The sequence below is a fragment of the Phodopus roborovskii genome, unplaced genomic scaffold, assembly GCF_943737965.1.
Source record: "Phodopus roborovskii unplaced genomic scaffold, PHOROB, whole genome shotgun sequence".
Taxonomy (NCBI): domain Eukaryota; kingdom Metazoa; phylum Chordata; class Mammalia; order Rodentia; family Cricetidae; genus Phodopus; species Phodopus roborovskii.
Genome location: NW_026125648.1, coordinates 204,006 through 231,884, shown reverse-complemented (window position 1 = coordinate 231,884; position 27,879 = coordinate 204,006). Strand labels below are relative to the sequence as shown.

Below are 27,879 nucleotides of genomic sequence, written 5' to 3'. Positions count from 1 at the left end.
TGTTCCTTGCACATTATTCTATTCTACTTTCTGTATCTATATCAATATACCAGAAACATTATAGTTTACCCTGGATATTTTTTCTAAGCTCCATCCAAATCTTACAGTGTGTCCTCTAGTTTGATACACAAAGAATATTAAACAATGTTTGTGTGATCATCAATGTCTGATAGGATTATGTTGCTGCTGATTTGGGAGCTTCCATTTGATTGTGGCTGTGCATATGCTAGGCTGTGCTTTTGGTTGTAAGGCAGTCAATATATTTGTTTTGTTGAGAAAAATATGCAAGTAAATAATTACCTCAGTTTTGAAAGTACCCAGACATTTGTTGATTTCTATATATGTCTCTCATGATGTTTGTTTAAAATATTTGTTTCATTTGCTTATGACTTAACAAATGATCTTGTAATTTGTAGAACCAGAATTTCTGGCTTTTCATCCTTCGTATACTTGGTATACAGTACCTTTAATTATTGCACACAATTGGCATTTTTGACTGCATCCAATTCAACATTCATGTCATAGTGTGACATTTGATCATGTTATCTAGTATACAGTTGGTTACTGTTCTTTCATTTTGACTTTTAGATCTGTGCAAGTTGATGGCTTTCTTTGCTAACCTCCTGAGAGTTTATTCTGGTATTGCATATCAGGAGAATGCATGTTGGAAAAATGATAAAATGGGAGTGGTTAAACATTTCTAATTGTTTCATCTATAGTTTCCCTGCATCATAATAGCAATTTTCCTCCCAAAATGCTTGGCAGCCAGGTTTTTTTGTCAAGAGGCGAGTCAGTAAGGAACTATGTATATTCATTTAGTCACCCACATACACATGCCATCACCCTGTGCATTAGACTGAGAGAGAGGAAAAGACAGGAAAAACAATTGTGATGTATCCTAGTGGTTTTAAAATAGGCTGTTAACAATCCTTGGGCATAGTGAAATAAAATATTTTTATTAACAAATGCATTCCAATTGCAATTACAGAACATATGCCAGCACTAATTCCCAAGGGCTTTCTCAAAAATACATAGCATCCATGAAAAAATTTGAATTCTTTGTGAAAAAATGTAGTAGCTATGTGATCAGGTTGGATATAAATTGTGAGCTGATATACTAGTGTTAGGTAGTTTTCCACAATGCTAAAAGCCAGTATCTGAAAGTGAAACAAATGGCCTATGGCTAGATCTAAAGTGCTACTTACTTGGAAATTTCTGTTGTAGAAGTGAAAAACAACAGTTAACTCAAGACTAAACAGTTTTCCTATTGGGCTCCTAGAGAATAATAGTGCTTTTGTATAATACTTGAAATGGAGCCTCCAGCCATCCCAAACAAAATAGTCTCTTTGAAGATCTTGGAAATAATGACATCATAGGCAGATTGAAGCAGCTATCCATTAATAGTGTCCTTTGTAAAAAGCTGTCTCAGAAGAGGACCTGACTTAGTAAATTGGTATTCTTTACAATCATAACATAATAAGATTCTCTTTCTTCATTTATGGAAGAGTACAAGATACCTCCCACTTGAGAAAAATACATTAACAGCAAGGCTTCCTTGTGAATGCCTCTTCTTTCTCACTGTTTGCAAAAGCATGCTTTGAGGCAATTCCTTTGAAGGTGGGTTAACAATGTAAAGAAGGTAATTTTTGTTTGTATGTTATAAAACTTGACAAAGAGCTGTAGTAGTATCAAGACAATTCAAGGAAAATTAAATCTGTCAAGTTTACACAAATGAAGAGTATTTAAATCATGCTTTATATTCCCACTGTGGAACTGGACGTCCATTCTTCAGTCTCATGTTCATCTCCATAAAGGATCATTCTACCCCTTCTGATGACCGCCTGATGAGGCTAATGAACCTAAACCCAATCCAAAACCATTCCAATTTGTTGAGGAGTAGAAAGTTGTCCATAGATGCTCTGTTCTCTGCAGAGTTCCTGGGACATCACACCATGTTCGTGGTTTTAGTACAGCATAGAAGAGTTTTGTTTGAGTTTTCTATAATAAGTTGTCCTTAATGGTCAACCTGAAACAGACCTGGTCAGATAGCTTCAGAGTCATCAGGTAGCCTGAAAAGAAGCAGTACATGCTTCCTTGTTTACATAGTGTAATTAGGAATGTGTAAATAGGTGTGGAAGCCACACCCATTTCTCAAGAACAAAGGAGCACAGTATTTTAAATTGCACAGTTGCCCTAGAACCCTTGTTGTCCTAGACTATTGCCTTGTTATGCAAGATCAGATTTGTTCTAAAGAGGGCATGCTTGTCTCTGACTTCTGTCATATCAAGTTAAGTAATCTGTCATCAGAAAATATGTATCATCTGGAACATTGTAGCTCTTTATCTATGTGGGACACAACTTTCCAGAAATCTCTCTTGGTATTGCTATTTAAATACTCAGGTCTTACCCAGTAACTTTCACATTTAGCTTTTTTGTTTGTTTGTTTGTTTGTTTGTTTGTTTTCATCAAGCTACATGTTGCATATCTGAGATTTTTGTGATGATAATTTCACACTTAGACATTAGGATGGAGCCCAGAAAAATTCATACCAAATTCTTCCTAGTGGCTTTATGAAAACTGTGAGGTAAGCCAGTAAAATATAATGTCATTGGTGAAATTAATCTTTTCTGGAGAAGAGTAAATTTAGAAGGACCAAAGGTCTAAATGCAAAAGAGAATGTAGTTCCTTAGCCCTGTTTTCACATGTGTGTTACAATAATTACTAGTACCATTAGCTTGTGTGTGTATATATTTTACATTGACATCACAGTTTGCTTTTCATTGTACCTCATGCTATAGTTTTACTTATACAGGACATATGAGGCTCATCGGGTTGTTGATGGTGATGACAGGACATTTATTTCCAGGTGTTCTCACCATATTGATTACTGAAAGGATGCAAAATTTGTCTTAATTCATTAAGATAATGCAAGGCTTGGCAAAGCAAAAGGAAACAGATCTATGCAAATGATGATCAGACCAATCATTGGGAACTGATGCACCCAGCAGGAAAAAAAAAGATATTATTTAATACCTATTCCTTTTTTGTTGTTTGACCATTTCATACATTCATGTAATAGATTTGAATTATTTTCTACTCTTCATTCCCTTCTTTCTCCTTCCTCACCAGCTCCAGATTAAATACTTTTTCTCTCCCAGTCTGCCTAGTTTCATGTTTTCTTTTGACCTGTAGCTCACTACTTTGAATGGAAGTCACATTCCAGGGTGTGAGGGGCCAGTTATTTACTAGAGTAAGCACAACTTAGAAGTGCTTATACCACTGATTAAAATGCTAGACCCTCCCCCAACAACCTGTAATTGTGAAAAGTCCTCAGGGAGAGAGTGGGGCTTCATGGGTTATATATATTGACGGAATTTAGAACATAGGGAAATTATTTTAAGATTTTATTACCAAATAGTATTATACAAAGTAATTTCACTGTGATATTTGATACATGTACATAATGTACTTTGTCCATATTTACCCCTCTCTTATCTTCTTCTTTCATCCCTCTTTCTGGTCCTCTTACTTGTCCTAAATCTCTATTTATTCTCTATTTTGCATGTGAGAGAAAACACAATACCTTTATTTTGTAGTCTGGTTTCATTTATTTTGTAACTTTTCAGTTGCATTCATTTTTCTTCAAACAGGGTATCATAAAACAGTAAAAATTTAAATTCTCTTCATGGGTTAGAATTCAGAAGTCATTGTTAAAAAGAATAAAAATACTATAACCACTAAAGCTAAAAGGAATTATGGCAAACCATTTATTTGCTTGTTTGTTTGTTTTGTTCCTTGAGACAGAGTTTCTCTGTATAACCCCTCTGGCTGTCCTGGAACTCACTAAGAAGACCAGGCTGGCCTCAAACTCAGAGATGCCTCTGCCTCTGCCTCTGCCTCTGCATGCTGGATGTAAAGGTGTGTGCCACCTCTGCCTAGTGACAACAAAGGATACCCTATGTTATTTCTGTATTTATGTTCACTTATAGTAAATATCCTTTTCAGAGTGACTTGGTAAGTTGTATTTGGAGAGTTAATACATTCCTAAATTAGCAGTAATATTAGATAAATTTATAATGACTCCACTGTAGTTGTGTTTGATTTTTTTCTCATATTCAAACCGTAAATTCATCCCAAAGGCACTTTTAGAACCTGACTTGTGCCTGTGAGGAAGGGACACCTCTTATAAGGGAAGGACCAGCATTAGAATAAAAGTACACTTGGACATAAACATTTCCCTGGAGGTGCCATATTTTTTCCACTTCATCCTCTGAGTTGGATGAAACATGAATATGCTCAGATTTTGACATAAGTGCCTAAGTAAGTAAAATTCATAGTAAGTAATAAATTCCTAAAACCTAGACTAGATTTTACAACCAAAGTACCTTTCTAGGACATGAAATATGACAGAGAGTAAAAATATGATGTCTCCTTGGTGCTAAAGCTCTGCCTGCCTTTTTTAGTTGCTTGCTTGGGAAAAGATGGGCATTGTCTGTCAAGAGAATATACACAAACTTTCCAAAAACTGTCATTATGTAGAAAGCATAGTCTATTTTAAAATAATAAAAACAGCAGAAATCGCTTTGCAGATACACAGGAGTAAGAAAGAGATACCAGGGCATGCCAATGTAAAAGCAGCTAATAAATCATGGTTGTGGGCCATTGCCAATCCACATCTGAGCCTGTATCAGTTTAAAAGACCAAGAAGTTTGTGCCACTACACCATTATGATCATTAGCATAGGATTTTTAAAGAAAACAATTGTAAATTGTTCATGCAGAGATTGTTTGTGGACAAGAGAAAGAAGAATCTCAATGTGGGAAAATCATGGAAGCTTACACATTTGTGTGTGTATATTGAATCACTAATAACCTCATTTACCTCAACTTTGATAAATTGTCTTGTTAGTCTTTGAAGAGGAAACTTTCTTCTATCTAGAAGAGAAACCTCTCAAAATACATAGGAAAACTGAGTGAATGAATGAGAGAGCAATGCTATCTATTTCCGGGATGCTCAACTCCCCGTGTGTACCACATTTACATTAGACTTATGTCCTGTTTACCACTGCTTTCCTTTAGGAGCTGTGAAATCAGCTGCAACTGAAAATGTCTGACAGCTTGGAGAACGAAGAAAAACCCCCAGCTCCCCCACTGAGGATGAACAGTAACAACCGTGATTCTTCGGCACTCAACCACAGCACCAAACCGCTCCCCATGGCTCCAGAAGAGAAGAATAAGAAAGCCAGGCTTCGCTCTATCTTCCCAGGAGGAGGGGATAAAAGTAAAGTATCAGTGGCCCGGCATTCAAAAGGGGCCAGTTTATTCTTTCCTTGGAACTTTTTTTCTTGGGTAGTTGCTTCTGGAGCATTGGTTGTTCAGGGCCTGCTTGACATTTACATCTGCAACTAAAGAGGTTGCCTTTTGCCAGAGGATCATACCTATGAGATAAGGGAAAATATACATGCTGTGTTTGCCTCTCACATGAACCGGATTTATAGATTTAAATGGAGGGAAACCATAGGAGCACTATATTGAGTGTAAAAACAACAACTTGCTTTCTTAAAATTTAGGGTAGATTTAAAGCAATTCCATCCTAACTCTAAGATGTCCATTTTTGATATTTAAGTGTATAGGTATGTTTACTTCTGTATATCTTTTCAGTAACTGAAGATTTTGAGTTAAGTATACAGGAGCAAGTCCAAGTTACCAAAATATTGTCTGAGTCTCAGGTAGGAAGGAAAAATCTTTTGTTTCCTCTATTCCTCTACCAATTGTCACCTATGCAACCAGTTCCACGTGCATGAATATTATCATTTACCCATATGGCATTCAGACTACAATGTGTTGCTTAGATGGTGTATGCTACCACTTTGTGACACTTGATTCTGTGAATCCTTCACTAAGTAGTTTATAAGCTTGTATTAATTGCCATAAAGCTCAAACATGGCTCCTGAAGATGTAACTATTGAACAGGATGTAAGTAAACTAACCATAATATCACTGACATTTCGTAAATGGAAAGAAAGGTAATGCCTTTGAAAAATAAGGTTGTTATTGGTCTGTGTCTACTAAAATAATTAGTTTGGGGGTGTTTATATACTCTAATGAACTTGTGGTTTGTATCACAAGAGCTGAAATTATTTTCAGTGACTAAGAGTCTTCCTTGCATGACCTAAGGATTAAAGAGACATAAAAGAATAATAAAAGGAATTCCACACAAGAGGTCTGTGACCTTATAAGGGGGAATTCTAAAAACATGTTTGCCAATACTTAAGTGGATCTTGAAAACTATTTTCTCAAAGTAAAGGATGGTGTGAGAATTGACAGTGTGTCACTATCTAGAGAACAATTCGTTTGTAATAGTGACACTGAAGAAAGGATCCCTATACTACATCTGCTAGATTTGAAGACAGTGAGTGAATAATGGATGACTCTGCACAAATCTTTGATGCTTGAACGTGCATGCTTTTAATGTCTTTGAAAAGTCCTACTTGTCCTTTTAAAGAGCAGGAATTCAGCAAAATAGAAGAGGTTGACATTTCTGTTTCGTGTCAATAGTTCAAATGACCTCATAGTGAAACCACTACTGTTTTCCAGAAAAGTATGCCCAAATCTTCTCTGGGTAAAACAATCTGGGCCAAATGTTTTTTGAACTGGCATGCAAACATAAGAGCCTGGATGACTTCAGCTCTTATTCAGAAAGTGTTTGAACAGTGCTTTCTTAGAGAAATCCAAGAGTACTTGAAAGAAAACCTTTAGTTCAAAAGTCCTGTTGATTTTTAGCATCCATTTGGTACTTCACATGCATTTACCAATATATATATATATATATGTTCTAGGCTAAGTCTTTAATATCAGTCACATTTTTACTTTCACCTTGTATATCAATGTATGGTCATGAAATTCAGGAAGATGTAATAATTACATGTCATTTAACTTTTAAAACTCTCACAAAGGTTCTGAAGGTACTAGAGTGAAGGATTCTTAAACCGTTACTAACGCTGTACCCTTTTTGAAAGAGGCACTAGCTAGTTTGCCAAAGCTTGGTATAATGCAACCCAGATTGGACAAGAGGCAGTGAAACATGAACACAGTAAAACTTTGGATCAAGAAGAACCTATGAATGATGAACATTTTGTGTAATTAATTTTGAGTATGAACTTGTTCGCACTAATACATGATAAGATATTTTGTAGAATGCTCTTCTGGGAGGTTCTTGTATGCCATAGGTGAATATCATAAGGGACAAAAAGATAATTAAGAGTTGTTGAGACTGGGAGATAAAGTTATAAAGAAGGTGAACCATTATTTTTAGAACAAAAGTAAGACGTTTCAAGGAAACCAATGAACATTGGAATCTTTCCATATAAAAAATTACCTGTTTAAAATTAAAATTTGAAGAGTCCTATAAAGAGGTATTATAAAGAACCACGAGAAACTTTCTTAAGTGAAACTTTTAAGTCATCGGTTACCATTTATTACCAAATATCTAAAAAGCTACCTTCAGAGAAAGTTTGGATGACTTCATTGCACTTATAAAAAGTGCTATGAGTGTTTTTTTTTAATTCTATAATGAGAAGTTAATGTGGAAAAAGTCCTAAGTCACCAAAAGTAGTACTTAATTAAACACCCTTATTGAGTAGCTGACAAGTTGTCTTCAAAGTTTGCCTGAGTTCATTAGACACAATATGTAATTTGGTTGGATTTCTTCTCAAAGATATGACAGAAGTCATCTTCACAATGGGATAAAGTTATTAAATAATGCTGCTTATATGCATGTTTTTGATACAGCTTCAAGATGGGATTTCAAGAACACTGAGAACACTTCCATCCATGATCTGAACTAAACAGTTCACCACTGTGCATTATGTCACCATTACTCTCATTTTTACTACCATACAGAGTAATGTGTATGTTCTTATCATCCTTGCAAATCACCTCAGAGATCTAAACAAAACCAAGTAGACATTTCATTATTATATATTAAGTTATGGAAATGATTATTATTTTTTTCATTTGGTATATTGTTGTTATTATTATTGTCCAAAATATTTATGAGATATTTGAAAAAAAATGTTCACTTGTGACCTCATTTCTAATGCTCATGTTTTTCTCTCTCCTATCACCAAAATTTCCTCAGTTACGAAATTGACCCTTATGGGTGAGCAGAGAATGTTGTTTCTCTGTCTCTGCTTCTTCATGGCTGTTTCAATAATATCATGGTCAGTTTTGAATTAACACATAGAACATTGAGCATGTGTCCTGGAGGCCTGGATTCATGTAGGGTTCTGGCAGTAATGATTGTGACTTTGGGCCAGTCATCTAGCTTCTCTGAGCCAGAATATGTATCATGTGTTAAATGAGGACGGTAGGGTTTGCCATGCCTTACTAAATCTTTGTGACAACCTATGGCAATTGTAGTTACATGAGTGCTACAAATGTAAATTAACTACTGCCAGGAAATCATGTGCTATTAGTCTGTTTGTGGCATTTAACAACTTCCTCGACCAAGAAACTAGGTTGTTGAATTTATGCCTTTTTAAAGTAGCTTTTGCCATGAGCAGAATCTATACAGAACACTTTAAAAGAAAACTTTCTTACTCTTGTGGAAGCCAACGGTAACTAGGGTAATATTTTCCCTCATAGACCCTCTTTTTCTCATCATAACATCAAAATAATTCAACAACTTCAACTTGTAAAATAATAAGCATTTAGAAAATAAAAAATCACTCATAATCACAAATCCTAGAAATTATGCTAACATGTTGATGGATTTCTTCTTGTGTATGTGTGTGTGTGTATTACCTGTTTATATTTTTACATAGTTAATATAATACTTTATACAGCTTTGTATTCTGCAGTTTTTACTTATCATTTTCTCAAGAATATTTGCCTCCATTTAAAAGCCTCATGAAATATGTCAGCATGTGATGACATCATGCTTAATTTAATCATTTTTCCTTTTTTCTTTTTGGATATCTGGGGTCATTCCTTGTTAATTTTTCATTATAAATAACATCTACTTCATTACTTAATTGAAATTAGTTGATTTGGTTGCCATCCTGGGAAATTTGAAGATTTCTGTTTGTATAGAGAACATTTGTTGTTTGTTTTTTTTTTTTAAGCAGCCCCTTTAATAGCTACATTTCATTGACCAAATGGAACAAGAGACATGTTGAAGAAAAAATATGAAGTAAATGTTTTTTTTCAATGTTGAGGACCTGTCATTGTTGGAGAATCTTCTAGGAACTGAGTGTTGGTGTTAGGACAATGTAGGAAGCACAGTTTGGTACCATTGGATAATACTCTACTATACAAAATTTGAAAGATGTAGCCCGGGAAAAGGATATAGTAAATAAGTAAGTGGTTTGGTTTTATTTCCTAGGCACTGTGAAGCGTGGAGCAAATTAGATTTCTCTCTCATTGACTCCTAGAAAGCTTGGGGCCAAATGTGTGGTTCATGCATACATGAGACATCTTGGTCCACAAACTTTGTACCCAGTGTGCTCCAGGCTTCATTTTATGTTAGCTTCATGTTTGTTTCCCCCCCTTTACATTCTTATCTGTTCTGAATATATGGTTTCAGCTCCCATTTTATGTATTCACGTGTGTCAGCTGGCATCCATTTTGGAATAAGGTGGTGAATGAGTACGTGAATGAATAAATGAATTCTTTAATAAATACATAACTATAAATAAACCAGTAAGAAGAAAGCAATGAGGCAAATCCATGCATCAAGGACTCTGAAAATGACATAGTGCCCCCCCAAGTAATCTATGTTAAGGAGTAAAAGCAGGAAGAGCATATAAAGAAGCAGATGAGGCTGCATTTGCAGTTTACCTGTTCTGTGTGATATCTCTTTCTTGTGTACTCCTGTGTTTTATGTCTTGTACTGCTCTTGAGCCTTAGGTCTGTTTTGGAAGATGCTTAGTGCTGTATGAAGGTCTGTGTCTTTAGAGAACACAGTTCATATGTATTCTGTTTGTATGGAAATCTGGAGAGATTTGTGGCTTAGTGATCTGAGGATTGATATGATGGCCCCTTTGCTTGGAGGTGTAAGAGGAAATAGTTGGATAGAAATAAAATTGTGGCATATAGAAAATGATCACTCATTTATTGGCTGCTTACTGGGTGCCAGTCTGTGATTCAGGCCCATGCATATGCAGTCTTTGTTCTAACCCCCTTTTGCAGACTTAACAGTATAAGCTTAAAGCATGTAAATATATCATCTAGGACCACATAGCAAAGAATGGAAGCCAGAAAGAAACTGTTCTTATTATACTGCATTATACCTTCATTGCAGTGGAACAAAGAGACTGTGTAGTAATCTGTGTTGTTCTCGTCAGAAGCTAGTGGTGGCTTTCATGTTTATTAAGAAGTTTCAGCGTGCTTTAAAATGTATATGAATCTCAGGAAAAGTTAATTTTTAATTGCTGTGCAACAAATGATAGTTACATGATATTCCTCACACTAGAGATGTGCTAACATTTGATTTGGGCATTTTGTGGGGTAGGTTATCATTTTCTATGTGTATTTCAGAGTCTTGCAAATGGATTGCTTTGAAGAAGTGAGGCTTTAGCATGATATATTTGTGCATGTGAATGAGTTATTGAAGTACCACATAGTTCTTGTTACTGTAATGAAAATACATTGTTATTCTAATCCATGGAATATGCTATCTTCTCTGTAGCCTATGCAGCATGGAGCACTGTGGTGCAGCAAGAAAGTGCTCAGCTATCTTTACCAGTCTTGTTAATCAAATGTTTTGACTAATTCACATTACTAATATCTACCCAATATGCAATAAAATATACTTAGTGTGGTAACAGTATGTGATCTTTCTTTGGTAAAGCTAAAGGCCCTTTGGACTCTTGCAGGAGTACAAGGTGTTTATCATTTCACCAATAATGTGTAGGATTGGCAATTAATGGAGGGGGTATGATCTGCTAGGTGGCAGAGACTGATGCTCCCAGAACAGTGTTTACATTTTTCTTGGTTCTCTAAATATAGTCCTATGGTTTCATGGGGATTCCTCTTCATAGATCACTGGCCTGTCCTTTGCGAAACCTGAAGGGTATAGTTTCTTTCTTGCCCTCTGAGGTTAGTGCTACGTTCCATGAGGAGAACCTCATATCTACGCCTTCATTCCTGGGAGTCCTTTCTGGAAACAGAAAGAAGGTGGGGCCAGGATACACTCCCCTATCTACTGAAGCCTGCGTTTCAACTTCCAGGCTAATAAACAGGGAACATTCACAAAAATATGGTTGCCCGCTAAAACCACCAGACAGTCAACTTGAAGACAGATATGGAACATAGGACTGATATACAATTTAGTAAAGAGAGGGAATGATATCTGAGGGGAAAGGATAAAAGGGAGAACATCAAGTATAGAAATTACAAAATTTGCTAACAGTCAAGGGCCATGAAAGTCCTTTCTTACAGCAAACAAGGCTTTTTTTTCCTGACCCCTCAGACATGTACCTTACATAATTGTACACTTGGGCAGGAGTGTCTCCCTCATACACGGCCTCATTTTTGCCTCATGTTTTTTCAAATATTACCCATTGAAATTGATGCATCTTTGAACTGAATATAAAAGAGAATGGAACAAGCACACAGTGCCTGGGAAGAAATGAAAAGCAACTTCCTAATTATTTCCCATAAAGATCAATATTATTGAGTATTTTGGAAGATATAAATAGAGACAGTTATGAATGTCTACATGTGTCAAAGGAAATGAATACATGCCTCACATGGGACTGTCATTTCTTTGTCCTCATCTGATCATCTCCATGAAGCATCCACCTTATGATGTAAGCTTGTAGCTACTCTTGAAGAATCAGGTTCCACTTTGTAGTTTTATATGTACATACTGTCTTTACAGTCATTGAAGGCCAGGCAGAAGGAAACAAATGAAGAAAATTCACATAGGCTATTTAGATCCTATGATCTTATGCATTACTTTAGCAAGTTCCCATAGGGCAGGGAAATGGACCTTTCTCACTGTACCTTCCCAACTACATACTATTGTTTAAAGTCATGTTCCTCATTCCTCCTATGATGGCAGTGAGGCTTTTCTCGAAACCACTTTATATAACAAGCCATTTCAGAAACATTAAATGACTCCCGCAAAGTTGATCCACTACTTAAAGTTTGACAGACCTGTCACCAAAACCCACAATCCTCAGTTCAATGATTATTTGCCCAAACAAATACAAATCATTGAATCTGTTTTGAAAATATTCTGTATTTCCTAAAGGACAGAAAAGGAGAAATCTAGGTGAATTGGCAATGACGACCTTGGACATTTTTTTCCTTCCCAGCTTTTCTTCCTCTTCGCCTACCTTACTAGCAAGAGGCAACTGGATTTTGTTTGTTTGAAAGCATCACTTTTCTGCAGTTGCTCTGTTCTTTTGAAGACTTATAAACTGTTTCCTATTACAATAGCAATGTTTGATGCTCATAAAATTTGAATATTGGATAAATATATTAAAAATAGAACAGAAGGAAGGCCCATTGTTTCTTCTCTTGCACTTTTTCCTAAGCTAGCCCTCTTCCTCTCTTGATGAGAACCTTGTTTTTCTACTCCAAAGCAGTGTGAAATTTGCCAAAGATTCTAGATCCAAACAAGAAACAGTTATGTGGAAAGTTTTTAATTTTTAACTTTTTTTTAACCTGCCCTTCACTACCAATTTGTTCATGTATTTGAAGCCAAAATTAAAATGTTTTATGCCTGACTTCCCATTGCCATTACCACATAATATTTCAAATATTTTCAATGGTAAAATAATGAATTTCCAGGCTCCCAAATGAGAAAACTAGACAAATAGTTTGCCTGCCATGTGTGGAAAGGCATACATGTCATAAATCCAGGATGTAAGAAATTCCTATGGGTCCCCTCCAAAGAAGGTATTTGTATATAGAGCAGGTGTGTTAGGGAATAGAACCTTGGCAGTAATCACTCCCTCTGGGGCTATTGCTTTCGCAAAGATCACCTGCTTCTTCAACACCACCTGTAGAGCTATTGTTGCCCTAGGACAAACAATTCTTGGGATACTCACACTTAATCAAGTAGGAAAGGGCTTCAGAAGGCTTTCTCCACTTTAGAGCGAGAGCACAGTGCTGTGTGACTGTGAACCAGAGAATTGTACAAGATGGTAGTACAGTGAAAAAGCAGAGCAATAATTCCATTTTTAATTCACTTCCCTGGTAGTTAATTAGACACTAAAGAATTTGAAACCTCATAAACCACAAAGACAATATTTTATAGACAATCCATGAATCACAGAAAGCATCTCTCGTGTAGATCAAGAACGAGCAACTCACTAAGGGTTGCCTGGTAGGAAAAAAATGAATGTTATAATCCATAGAATGTGGATAACACTCTAAGAATGATTTTTCTATCTTTCCATCATGGCTTTTCCAGAAAAAAAAGTAGGGATACTGCATTATAAAATAGGCTTCCTCCTATGGTGGGTCTCTGACGTAGTCATGCCCACTTCCCATGTTCAAAGTAGCTCATGCACAAGGTATTTGGCTTCACATACCAGAAGGGATAAAGAGGGATTCTGATGCCAAGTCAGGGGATGTAGGATAAAGTCATTTCTGAGGAAAGTTCCAATCCAAAGAAACTCCAATTAAAGGGGCCTAATAAATTGCTTCATTAGATCTCTGTTTTCTTAATTGGAACACGAATCCAATCCATAGGTCAGAGTTATATTCTGACTTGGAGAACAAATGTAATCTATTGCTGTGACAGATCAGAAATAGGCAAATCTAGAGACTTCTTGAACTGCTTGTGTCTTTCACCCAGAAAATAGTTGTGCTTGCTTTTTATGTGTCTAGCTCAGTGATGAACATTGTAAGGGAGGAAGCTCCTTATTCCCAGGTAATTTTCCAATTGCAAAACTAATGTATGTATGTGCGTACATTCAGTTTAAATGGGAATTCCACACGCATATGTGCACAAAGGGAGGAACAGAGGGACTATAGGAAATGCCTAGTAATTGACCTTAGAAGCAAAAGATGTAGTAATATGTGGGTACTTTCATTTCTCTGTCTTCAGAAAAACTTCCTTATCTCATCCACCTGCTCACAGACCTCTCCCACACATTCTTTACCATTATTTCCACTTACATCTTTCTGTTGTTCTTGATTTTCAAGACCATTCCCTCTGTGTTTACTCTTGTTTACTCATTTAAATCTGTTTGTGATATGCATTCTTAACTTTTGCTTCTACTGCATTTCATACTTCCTGTACCTTATAAACTGTTTATCTGGTACATGTGGCTCATTTCTTGGGTCCTACCTCTAGTACACTCAGACTGTCAACCACATATATCTATATTTCCCTTGTGGTGTACATTTACATTAGAACATTTATTTTCTATTATTACGATTTACTTCCTAGTAGTTTTCTCTAGTCTGGCAATATTGTTCCTTTTTTATGAAGCTCATTCTCCCAGTTAATTCACTAGGTTAGAGTATTTCTTAAGTCCCTAGTGAATCATCTGGCATAAGCGATCACTACATTGTTCCTTAATTTAAGGTATATTTCCTAACTGACCCATTAACTGATTCAAAGAAAATGAAGGAACATGAAAGTTATTCCACATTGCCAGAATAATGAAATACTTACACAGAGAACTATCCAATCTGTTTATTTATTGTTCTTTGAAAAAAATTATTTCTGTATTCTATGCTTACATTTTGTTTTGGTCTTTCTACATTAATTCAGTTTTAAGAGTTACCTTTCAAATTATGCCACATATACTGGAACAGGTTGCATATTTTCCATTGCTTTTAACATGATTTTTGCATGTGTGATTTTAGGGTAAATTTATGTAGAGAAACTTTCTCTATGTCTGTCTTCTGCCATTCCTTTTGCTAACCTCTGTGGTCTATTTTCAAGGAGCTAGAGAGTTCTCTAAAAAGTAATTCTGAAAGTAAGCTTATGACAGCTAATAAGAAGGAAAAATGTAACTTTCTGGAATTTTAGGGGAAGATGGCAACTGAACCTCCTAAAACAAGTAAGACTCAAGTGGCATTTTTCTAAAACAAATTACAGAAAGTAAATAGCATTATTAATGGATTTCACCTGAAGAAGACCGGTTGTTTCTCTGTACCTTGAATTCTGCCCAACTATGTTGACACTATATGCCTTGCCCCCTTTTTAAATTTAAATTTGAAACAAAGTTGTTTTACATGTCAATCCCAGTTCCCTCACCTTTCCATCCTCCCATATCATCCCCAACAAACCCCAGCCCAACCCCTTTCTGCTCCCCAGAAAGAGTGAGGCCTTCCATGGGGAGTTTTTAAAGTCTGTCATGTCATTTGGGGCAGGGCCTAGGCCCTTCCCCATGTGTCTAGACTGAGAAAGTATCCCTGTATGTGAGATGGTCTCCCAAAGTCCTTTGACACCAAAGTGATATCTGACTAGAAAGGTGCCTGAATAAAGTAATTTCCTCCAATGGGGAAACATCACTGACACCATCAACAAATTCAACTACAAAAATAACTCTAGAATGTAATTTTCACTTCCTTGGCCTTCTTGGTGCACCTAGGACATTGTTTCCTCACCAATAAACACATAGCAAATAATCATGGCCTTACTACATAATAGGGTCATTTTATGTAATGAAGGCCACTTATCCATTCATTCATTTGTTCATTCATTTGATTTGTTATGAAACATTGATTCTTGTAGTGTTCTGGGGGGGGGCAAAGAAGGTCTAAATCCCAGTCTCTGCCTCTAAGAAATTGATGGCTCCATAAGAGGCAAGTTAGTCAATGGGGAGAATTTACTAAGGTGAGTAGAAACAGAAACATGTATTAGAAAGTGAAACATGTTGAAGACTGAAGAGGAAAACAGGGAAGGTTTCCTGAATGAGATGACCACTAAACTGTGGTGAGGCTTAAGACAGAAATGATAGAAAGTACATGAAGAGTATAGCTAGCCATATAAGGAGCGAGTGGCATTTCTAGTACCAAGAGCAACTTTGCAAAGGCAGTAGGCAGAAAGCACGGCTTCTTGACTTTTCATGGATATAACTACAAGAAGTTCAGACTAGGTAGTATGAAGGATGAGAGAGGGGAGATGGGATTACAAAGCTATGGAGGAGCAAGCAATGCAGTTAAGATAAGTTAGTCAACTTAGCCACTGGTATCATTAGAAGTAGGATAGGAAATAGAGGTGCAGTATTTAGAAAGGAGAACTAAGAAAAGTGGAAAATGATTCAGGTTGCAAGAAGAGGAGCTGGAGAAGGGTGAGGTAGGAAACCAAGGAAATAAAGTTTCATGAAGGTTCAGGAATATTTGCCATAAAGAGCCAGGGAGGCAAGCAACCTGAGATGTCCAATGGCCAGTTATCTACACTGGGGTTAGGATTGTGGTGAGGCAAAGCTGAAAGAGCCTATAGTGTGAAGATAGTCTAGATGCTGAAATAAAGGTGTGTTGAAGAGATTACTCAAGGGAGAGTGTGTTGATGAGGTGACCTAACCAACCAACAGGAAACAATTCTTAATAAGTCTAAAAAGGAAAGGCCAGAAATATAGGAATGGATTCTAGGAAAGAGCTATGTAGAGGAGTTTCAAGATGTTTTAAATCAATGATGTTGGCTCTCATTGAGAAGACAGTGAGTGGTTTAAAGGCTGAAAAGTGGCACTTGGGAAGGAGAGAGATTAATTCATGTCTTCAAGGAGATATTACAGTTGTTGGGGAAGTGAGAGGTAAAATATCAATTGATTTTTGTAGAAATTTAACCCACATAAGGAAGTGGTGAGTGATTATTGCAGTGAGTCCTGGATATGAGGAGGTTGAAGGATATTTTTTAATACAGAGATCTCAGCATGTCTTTTTAGCCTAAGTGAAAGTTCCAGTAGAGAGGGTAATAATAAAAAGGAAGAAGACAAAGAATCTTTCAAGAATCATTAGTGTGCTAACTAGGTATGTGACCTTAATAATAAAAGAATCCACATTGCCATGTAATCCCTCCAGCCAGCAATCCTCAGCAACTTTAGTATAGAAGTAGAGGGATTTGGGGTTGCACTATGTCAGGTGGAGCTTTGTCAGACAATTGCTAGAGGAATTCATGGAGTGAGAGTTCCTAGGACTGTAGAGTAGGAACCATTTACATGGCATATCATAGAATGTAGGCCAGGGAGGTGTTGAAATTGCCTTAAAATAGAAAGAGCCAGTGAATGGAGGTTTTATTGACATCGATGTAGAAATGGACATATGAGTGAGAAATTGCGAGAATTAAAAGTTTAAATGGATGGGAGTCTGGAGCATGAGAACACAGGATTGAATATTTCAAAGAAAAGCTTCTTCTGGATAATGAAAGCACCCAGAGTACTTAGGGTTCTCCACCCTAGCTACACTTTGTCTCTGGTGTTTTAAAATCATTTGTCTGGGTATTACCTCCAGAAAGCCTGAGAGTCAGTTCTAAGTAGGCACTGGACATTGAAATTTTATATAATTATCCATGGTATTCTGGTTAAGCCTGATTAGGAACCATTCCTTTAAAAGATGGTGGAGTGAGTGGATTGAAAAACATGAAAGGATAAGAACACTGAGCAGATCTGAGGAAGGTTAAGGATCCCCCTAAGGAAAAGGCATGATGAAGTTGCCCACTTTTATCTTCTGTTTCAGAGCAATGCCAGTGTAGAGATTAGAATGGAAAACTGAAAGCCAAGGCCTTCAAAGGCCACAGGGGAATGAATAGGAGGAGAAAGTGCCAATAGCCTCTAAAGGAGAGCAATTCATAGACAAGTGTGGAAGAACTTACCTCAAATAAACAACTTGAGATTAAACAATTTGGAATAAAGTGTAACTTCCTCATTCTGGCAGGTAGAAAGGATTTGGGATCGAGAAGAAACAGCTTCCACTAGGATATTTGAAGAAGCTCACATCATCATCAGATAATTGGCAATCCACATATCTAGGGTAGGGTTAATACATCTCATTCTTAATATACATCCTCCAGATAACCGTGATTTACAGAGAAATTTGAGAACCTGTGGCATGAAATGAGAGCATTTATTGAATAAGTGTAAGTTAAAAGAGAGTTTTTTCCTTAATCATATGAACTTTAGCTCTAGAAAGAATACAGAATACTAGGATTGGGTATAGAAGGGGCAATAGATTACTAGAGGGGCTTTTGCTTCTTTATATGATGATAGAATAGAGATGGATGGCTAAGTATGAGATTTTTGATGGTTTAGCTAGCCCTAAGGTAACAAGGAAAATTTACTCCTACTTAGAACGTCCCAAAGCCAAATGACATTTGCAATTTGTGGTTTAGCCAGAAATTTGTTAGTTTTTTCTCTTTTCTGGCACAACATGAAAGTTAGATTTAAACAGCAATGCTCACTTGAATATATGTTCTCTGCAAATACCAACCATGAGCTAATCAGGTTGAATGTTAGCCCAACAGCCAGGTTAGTATATATGACCAATGCTCCCAGAATTTTTGAGGGAGATAAACTCATTTTAGAATTCTTAAGAAATAAAGTAAAATAAAAATCAGTTATCTAAGCTCTGAATTATTAGTTAGTTAATTAAATATTTGCTGAAGGCAAAGACAATTTTTTTTTCTTTTCTGGAAAATGCCACCAGGTCACCAGTTATCTGGCTACTACAAGCTTAGGTTCGTGGATCTAGTGAGAATTAGGTTCAAGTACTAGTTCTGATCTTTGCCAGCTGTATAAATCTGGGTCCATAGTCCTAAGTTTTGAGAGGCTCTGGGTTTGATCTCCAGCACTGCAAATGGAAATAGAACAAAAAGAGTAGCAACCAAATTGGTGTAATCCACACACAGCTGGCAGAAGAAGGTAGGAAGTTCAATGTTATAAGCAATAGCTTAGCATAAACAAAAGCCTGGAGGAAAGAGAAAACACATCTACTTAGGAAGCAATAAATGAATGTGGATAGTGGGTTCCATGGCAACAATAGAAGCTTTGTAGGTAAACTGTGACCAAGTCATGCATGCTATTAGATATCATGTTCAGGAACACATAATGAGAGGAACATTCAAATGATCTTAAAGGAAAGAATAAGACCTGGTCTCAGAATAGAATAATGAGTCAGAGGGGACAAAACTGGAGGCAGTGGGCGAGGAGGGAAATACTGATGCCTTGGACAAATGTAGTGACTTCTGAAAATCAAAAAAGATAGACTAAATACCATTTCAGAAGCTAGACCAATTATGTAGAAATAGAGTAAAAAATCTAAGATGACTCCCAAATTGTTGGTTTGTTATCTGGGCCAGTGTAAGATTACTTAGTAGTTATGTGGGAACATTATGATTTGAATATACAACTTTTTATTTTAATTTTTTATTTTATTAAAAGGGAGTTTCTTCATACACTATATTATGATTATAATTTCTCCTCCTCCTCCTCTCAGTCCTTTCCTGTTGCCCCCAACATGGATCCACCCATTTTGTGTCTCTTTTAGAAAACAAACAGCTATGTAAGGAATAACAGTAAAGTAAAATAAGCTAAGATAAATCTAAAACAAACAAGTCATAATACGATGTATTTCCTTGTACATTTTGGAATAATTTCTTTCGATAATCTATTGGAAATGGATAAACCTCTTCTTTGCTCCATTTGTCCCCAAAGAGGAGTCTAAGACCATGTTCCTTGTCTAATCTCAATAATTAGCGGTATTACTTCCGTGAGATAGGAAACCAGAAGAGGAACAAGTTTGTGTTTCTTGCTTTTTCCACTTGGCCTCAACAGATGGCAAAAAGACTGGCTATCAAGCAACTTTCTAGACTTTGAGTGAAGTCTATACAGAGATTTGCCTCTGGGGAGTATTTGTACCTAAAACAGTTTGTCATAAATGTGCAGCCAGTAGACAAGAGGGAACAATATTTAGTGGCAAAAAAGCCATGGATGATGGTTGATATAAAGATATAGGGGCATAATATAGAGGTTCTTCAACTGGAATCTAAGTAGATATGAACTTCTGAAAGTAAATGCAAAATTATGTATATAGCTTTACTACATTTTGATGGGTAGATGTCCTATAATTTCTTCAGATTTTTCTGTGAAATAAATAAAGCTACTTCAACAGCCTTCTGCATTCAAGTGTAACACTCCTAAAACCGTAAGGAGCCTTGATAAATTATGAATTATGTATTTATAATTATCTATTGTTTTTTTACTTACATAAAAGTCTCTTTTATTTATTTATTTTTTTTTTTTTTTGGTTTTGTTTTGTTTTTTTGTTTTTCAAGACAGGGTTTCTCTGTGTAACTTTGGAGTCTGTCTTGGAACTGACTCTGCAAATCAGGCTGGCCTCGAACTCACAGAGATCCTCCTGTATCTGCTTCCTGAGTGCTGGGATTAAAGGTGTGTGTCACCACCACCCGGCTCAAAAGTCTCTTTTCAAAGTGTGTGAAGTATTTTGGCATTATAATAGCTTGATCCACCTCGGTCACCCAGATTGGGGAATTGCTTAACATAGGTTTGTGTCTGAGAGTAGAGTTAGTCTAGGGGAAAAGATTTTGTATAGAGAAAAACTGCAGAAGAGCAAAGACTGCACTAGGGAAAGTAAACCAACAAACACAAGGATACTCAAACAAATAATAATTATTGTGTGAAGAAGAAAATCTGATCACACTGTCAAGGAAATGAAGAGGCACATGGTTAGCCATATCCAGGAAGGATGAACGATCAGAAAAGAGGAAAAGGAAGACAAAGTCCACAGGTGTTACTTCAGTGGAACAAGAACAAGAGGAAGCTGTGCTATTTGTTCCTCTGAAGAAGTAAAATTCACAGTTGACCAAGCATAAATAGCTAGTACGATATGCAAACCTCCAGAGGAGTTTATACTAACAACTGAGAGATCTCAAGTCTCTGTTGAGCAAGGATAATATGAATTACTGGAGCAAGCTTGCTAAAAGCAATGACGTCTTCTCTGAGGTTAAGCTACACAGTATATAGGTTCTTGAAAATACTGAATCTTAATTTTTTTCACCTTCCTCCCCTAAATCTTACATTTTAAATTTCAGATGTAAGCCCATCAGCTGTCTCTATTTTATAATTGCTTTGATGAGCCTACTTATACAGCTTAGGGAAGCCAAAACTATACCTCAAATAAATACATGTTAACATTTTGTCTTTAGCCAATAAGAAGAAAGAGAAAGAACGCCCAGAGATCTCTCTTCCTTCAGACTTTGAACATACGATTCATGTGGGGTTTGATGCAGTCACCGGGGAATTCACTGTAAGTAAGCTTCTTATTTTGCTTTGTAAGCCATGAAAAAACCTATTTCCTTTACGAAAATAGGTTTCAAGTAAGAATTGCTATATTTCAAAATGTTAGATTGGAGATGGACTTTTCCTGGAAAATCATACATAGAAACAGAAAGTGGGAAAGAACATTGACAAGATTATTCTGTCCATCTTATATAAAAAAAAGTCTTATCACCTATAATTTTCAACTAAGTTGAAAATATTTGCCAAGGCACAGGAAATGTAGCTATAATAAGAGACCCTGCCTGAACCTGTTCTTTAATCATGTAGAGCTAATCAAATAATAATTTATTCAACTTGGCTAGTGAAAGCAGTTCATCTGAATAATTCAGTGTTTCCAGTGGGCCCTGAATTACACAGATCGGCTAACTACACTACCAAAAGTTTCTGTAAAATTTGCCTCTTAACCCCTTTGATTTTAAGAACATAGATTATTTTTAAGATTATTAATAGGTTTGTTTTATAGACATTCAAAACCACAAGCCCCATGTTTCAGGAAGAAATATTAATGATTGTATATCACATATGCATTAATAGTTAGTTATATTATTACATATTCATTATGTATTAATCATCTATAATAATTTTCAACATGAATTATCTGGATATGACATAGGTCTAGATGTATTCCCTTTTTGGATAATTGCAGTGCTCATATAGAACAAGCTCTCAGATATATGCCACTTCATTCCTCTAAAGAAATTGTTTGGCACCCCTATATTAGATGGGTGAGGGAAAGATGTAAGATGTTGCTACAAATATGACCCAATATTTCAGCTAATTTTTCTACACTAGTAAACAATCAATATGTGCATTCTGAAATAATAAAAAGCTTCAAATGAATTTAGAAAATTAAAACTTTGATAAAATCACAATAATGTTGTTTTACTAAATAGAAAAAAAATATAGACATTGAACAGTCAAATTCCCCATCTCATAGTATAATAGTTAGTTTATGGACTGTGTCATGTGATTAAAGAGAGGGGAAAGAAGCAAGTCAATTTGATCTAGAGAACTAAACTGCATTGCTTAATTGACAGCCACGTTATTTTATTTGTTCAATTCTGGAACAAGCAGTGCAAGAATGAAATCAAAACAGAGGAAAATGCCTTGGCCTCATACATTGGTGTAGCCTGATTATTTCCATGTTCTCGGAAGAAAGCAGAAAAAATGTGCAGAACTAACAAGACTGCTGAAAGTGAGATAGATATAATTTCAACTGAGATAGATAGGATTTAATGAATTGTGTTGTTTGAATCAAAGACACTACTTAAATGTCATTCATTTTGAGCCCAGCTTTTATTTCACTGGCCACATTTCAAAACTAAAAACCAATTATCAACACTGTTTCACGTTCATCTTTGTCACCAGATAAAAGTTGTTCTTATACTCTGACCGTATTGTGTGATTAAAACCATCCAAAGAGTTTCTAACCATTTTTCAGATATTTGAAATGGGGAAAGCCCTCAAACTTTATAGTCTTGCCTAATAGTTTCTCTCTTTTATTTTAAGTGCTTCATTTTTTTTCACTTCCTCTATGCTTCTCTGGACACTTCTCTTAGTTTGTCTTCTTTTCTTGTTCTTCTTTTTTGGGTTCTGCTCATCTGCTTTTTGGGTTTTTCTCATTTGGCATTCTGGTTCACTTCCACTTTTTTATTTCTTTCTGCCTGCTTGACATCTTTTGCTACGTTCCCCCCACCTTTAGCCCTTTCTTTAGTTTTTCTGGTTTCTTAATGGAAATAAAGGGCAACTAAATCACCGCCATCTTGCTGACTGCAGCATTGACCATTTCCGTTGTGGTCTGAATTATAACCCAGTGAACCAAACCCAAGAGAAGTGGAATACAGGATAGACAGCCTTCCTAGCCCTGGTGCAACCAAACCAAACAACATCCTCTTGTGAAATTCATTTCAAATGAAATAGCTGTTTACAGTCAACTAATAGAAATTCATTGACCTCGTAGACTGACACATAGCAAATTTGGTCATTTGAAGTGTTTTGTTTTCATCTTGATGACCTTGCAGCTACTCATACATAAATTTTTTAAATAATCATAATTTCTACCTTCTTTATTATCTTAACCTATGATTTACAATTAATATGCTAGTACATTTAACTTTTAAACCACCAAAGGTAATAATCCTTTAAAACTTCTATTGGTAGTGTTTAGAATTGGGTCTTAATTGCCATAGATACCATTAGGTCGTTTGTTGGGGGAAATCAGATTGTGAAATTTAATTATTGTGGTTGTGGATGTTGAATCTGAGCAATTTGCTGAACTGTAGACCAGTTGTTTTACAAGTGCCTGCTCTTTTGAATAATTGAACACTAGTTTGATATGTTGCTTGGTGATTACCCTAATGGCTAATTGGCTCGTATAACCTTGTATCCCTGGGCATGTACTTGGACCCTAAAGCTAAAATTAGGATGGGAGGTGAGATTTGGGTTATTAAATTATTACAAGTCCTTACCCATTATATTGCCATTTTTGTCCCAAATACTTCAGAACTCCCCTTTCCAGACCTCTAGACCTGTGACGGTCGCTTCAAGTCAATCAGAGGGAAAAATGGTATGAGTGATATAAATTATCATTTCTTATGATAAGATAAATGCTTGGCCTGTTATATCATGCTGCCATTCTCCTGGGCTACACTGGACACTCCCAGCTTGATGTACACCTACTTGTTACTATATATATGTATATATATATATACAGGCATCGACATGTGCTCCTGCTTCTGATGCTTAGATTCTTAGGTCATCATTAGCTGTCAAACTTTTTAGATTAGTTCCTCAATTTGGAGTAGTGAGATGGCTCTCTGATTATGTGCCATTGTGGCTTATGCTCAAATTATAGTAATCAGGTCTCACTGTTGAACTGGTTTGCCTCATCTTGTAAAAGAGAAATTATGTCAGCAGTGTAGTCATGTGGTAAGTAGAGGAGGAATTTCTTCAATTAACAGCATTTTTTTTCTGCTGTCCAGTGATGATCACACAGCTATTTATTACAAAATGTTTAGACGTGCTATGAGAATATATAATTAATATCTAAAAATATTCTTAATGATTATGGTAATGATCATGCCAGTGAAGTCTGCTTTAGTGGTTATGTGCAATGCATACCTGGATTCGTAACACTTAATAACTCCTTTGGCCATTACAGTATTAACCAAATGCTATTAATTGCACTTAGAATCAGAACTGGGATCATGCATGGGCTCCTGAGTTCCAATTTTTGGCTTAAGGCTTTAGCATCAAACTGCGTGATGAATGCATGTAAAAGTGTTGTTTCACTGTGCTTGGAGTAACCATCAATGCCAGGGATCAAAGACATATATCCCAAATCAAAGCAGTTGGGTCAAAGCATGTTTCTTTAGCATTTAAGATATCATAAATTAGATAAATCTGTCAAATTTTATCTGATCTTATTTGTGGGAAGTGGGATTTGGGAACTATATCAATAAATTGAAATCATTCATGCAAGATTTGAAATGAAATGTTTTCCCTTTGCCTGATTTAAGTGTGTATTAAACCTAAGCACAGTGGCTATGTAGGGGGATGGCTTTAAGCCACCCATGACTTTATCCACAAAATACAGAAGAGTAATGTCAATTCAGTAGCCATCCTTTGAATTTTAACCACATAGATATGTCTAATGTGAAATGGAAATTTAGTTAACCAGAATTGGGAACTGAAATGTGTAAGTCTATCCCATGACCATTGGCTATCTGTGATGACCAGTTATAAAAGCAACATACAAATGATGATTAAAGCTTTCCATAATGCCATCCTTTGCCCCTCCAAATCTTTTAATGGTAATTATTATTTATGGAGGAAGCATCGAGCCCAAAGTGGAATTATATATCCAAACTTTGGAACACTATTGTTTTCTTTGTTCTCTTAAATCCGTTGTCCTGTAGCCTCTCCTGTCCCTGGTTTAGTGAATATCTCCCTAGTTCTATGACTGCACCACTTTAAAGGGGGAACCCCCATTCATCTCCTCCCACCTTCTAAGTTGTCCCACATTCTGTTTTAACTTTCTTTTCTTTCTTTATTTACGTCCATTACAGCCAGATCTCTATGGCTCACAGATGTGCCCAGGGAAGCTCCCAGAGGTGCGTCACAGGCCCAAAAGAAGCTTGCATCAAAGTGCTTCTTTGAGATGTCATAGCACTGCAGTAGCAGGTTCATGTGTGTGCAGTAGAGTCGTTGCTTGGCTTATCTCACTTTTTTGTTGTCATTCCCAAACTCTGGAGGCCCATGTCACACATTGTTTTGCCGAGACTTCATGGGACAAAGCCATAAAAAATATTGTGTATGGATGCACTTCAGCAATCATGTATTCGTTTCTCTCTCCGAGCTGTTCTTGGAGGTTGGATAATTATAAAAGGAACACGCAGGACAGAATACTGAATGCTCAGTGTAAAGCTAACCTCTCTGTAATTTTAAATAATTTGCCTTGATTAGATTTCTGAGTATTCCTCCTCTGTGTTCTAAATGCTTCATATTAGTCATTACAAATTCTCACAAAGCTTTGGTATGGTTTTACAGTCCCCGGTTTCTATGTGGCCAATGAATGAAGTAGGGAGGAAGAAAGGTGGGGAGGAGAGGAGGAAGGTGTGCCTTGGAGAAAGCTGCCCGAAAAATAACCAAAGCAGCATACATGTTAATGTTTAGTGTTTAAGTGGTCATTGCTCCTCGGCAATTCTAGTTTATCTCCTCCCAACTTGACCTTGTCATAAAGCCCTAAAATCCCTAAATTACGTTTTGTAAACAGAAAGTAGAAACTGACCAAGGGTAAGGCTTTCCTTTATGTAAAAGGATATTCTTGTTAAAACATACCCCAAAAGAGCTCCAGTCATTTAAAAACAGAAACAGAAAACAAAAAAACCATTGATCTGCACTATACTATACCGTGCACAAATTTAGAGAAGTCTTGCTATGTCTGCCCTGAGTCGCCAGAAAAAAACAAGCTAAGCTGCAAACATCATTTCATGGATGAGCAGAATCAATATGGAGGTGATTTCCATGTGCTTTTTCTTTTTTATCACAATCATACTCTCACCCACCCTTTTTAAGTTGGATCCTAGTTTTACCTATGTGTTTTGAATAGAGAAGAGAATGATTGCATTATTAAGTTACTAACGTTAAACCTAGACTGTAACTTCAGTTTCCCAAGTGTAATCCTACAGGTAGCATGGGCTTCTTGGTGAAGAGCTTTACTGGAACATCCATATCCTTCTGATGGATGTTCTGAGCAGCCATTCTTTCCCTTTGGTTGTCCACAGGGAATTCCCGAGCAATGGGCACGATTACTCCAAACCTCCAACATAACAAAACTGGAACAGAAGAAGAACCCACAAGCTGTTCTCGATGTTCTCAAATTCTATGACTCTAAAGAAACTGTCAACAACCAGAAATACATGAGCTTTACATCAGGAGGTAAGGGAAATTCTATGGATCAAAGAGTGAAGAATAAATCCCAGCTCTCAGAGCCTCATGAAGAGGCCAAAATATCTATAGAATATTGAGATCAGCTTCAGTATTTTCTGCGAATGGTTTCAGTGTAAATCTACCAACACATGAGGTGGGAATATGACCCTCACTTTAGAAGCCTTGATTTAGTTGGATGTTGTTGTAGTACAAATAAGGAAATTGTTCAGTAGAGCAGTGAGGGTTAGCTTGAATAGGCAATCACAGTGCTAAGTCTACACTAGTGTCAATCTAGACAGTCATTTCAGATTAGGCCTTGACTATGATTATGAAATAAGAGTATATGGATGAACAATGATCTTTAGAAATTTATTTTGTCCCTTAAAGTAATTTATCTGCTCCTTGACAATACAGAACAACTTTTGTGCTTGTCTTTTAGTATCATTCAGTCTCCCAATTGGCGGAGGCCGGGAGTGGGGAAACTGCACATTTCTATTTGTAGAGATTGAAATACCATTGTTAATACCAAATTGTGACTTCATTTACTGATGTATACATAACCCACATTTATCCCAAATGTTGATCTCATTAGTTTTTTTGTACACATTTCACCTATCATTTCATATTTAATATTTTGTTTGTCATTTATCATTTTTATTTTTATTTATCACTTTATGAGAAAAGTCATATGTGTTGGTTTTATAAAGCAAATCATTTAGCATCTAGAGCAAGGAGGAAATGCTATATCATTGCTCCTTCATTAAGATTGGTTCCGCCTAACTTGGTAGGCCAGACTTTGTTGATTCCCCAAAGGAAGCCTTACCCCTCTGAGGAGTGGATGGGGGGGAGTAAAAAGGGGGACAGGGGTGGGAGAAGGGCAGGGAGGGTGAACTGGGGTTGGTATATAAAATGAAAACAAATAAATAAAGATTAAAAAAGCTGAAACAATTTTAAAACAAAATTTTAAGTGACTAGCTGAAAATGTGATTTGGCCTAAATGAGCCATTTTAAAGAGAGAAACATTCCATTTGTCATAGATTTAATGCTAAATTTCCTCTCATCAAAGACAATCAGTTTTTTTAATAGGATTTATGAAACAAAGGTGATTTCTTTCTTCTGACGTTTCAGATAAAAGTGCTCATGGATATATAGCAGCTCATCAGTCGGTAAGTGAAAAATTAAAA

At 36.3% G+C, this 27,879-nt stretch overlaps 1 protein-coding gene across 1 annotated transcript in view; it reads left to right on the top strand.

Annotated features, from left to right (window-relative positions):
- The window catches only part of Pak3 (p21 (RAC1) activated kinase 3), a 108,997-nt gene that overhangs the window by 21,070 nt on the left and 60,048 nt on the right, over positions 1-27,879 (top strand). Inside the window, exons 3-8 of the mRNA XM_051177968.1 lie at positions 5,079-5,280; positions 21,133-21,233; positions 23,769-23,831; positions 25,333-25,377; positions 26,551-26,704; positions 27,824-27,861. Coding sequence (XP_051033925.1) covers positions 5,106-5,280; positions 21,133-21,233; positions 23,769-23,831; positions 25,333-25,377; positions 26,551-26,704; positions 27,824-27,861 — 576 coding nt within the window. The 5' untranslated portion in view covers positions 5,079-5,105. The remainder of the gene's footprint in view (positions 1-5,078; positions 5,281-21,132; positions 21,234-23,768; positions 23,832-25,332; positions 25,378-26,550; positions 26,705-27,823; positions 27,862-27,879) is intronic.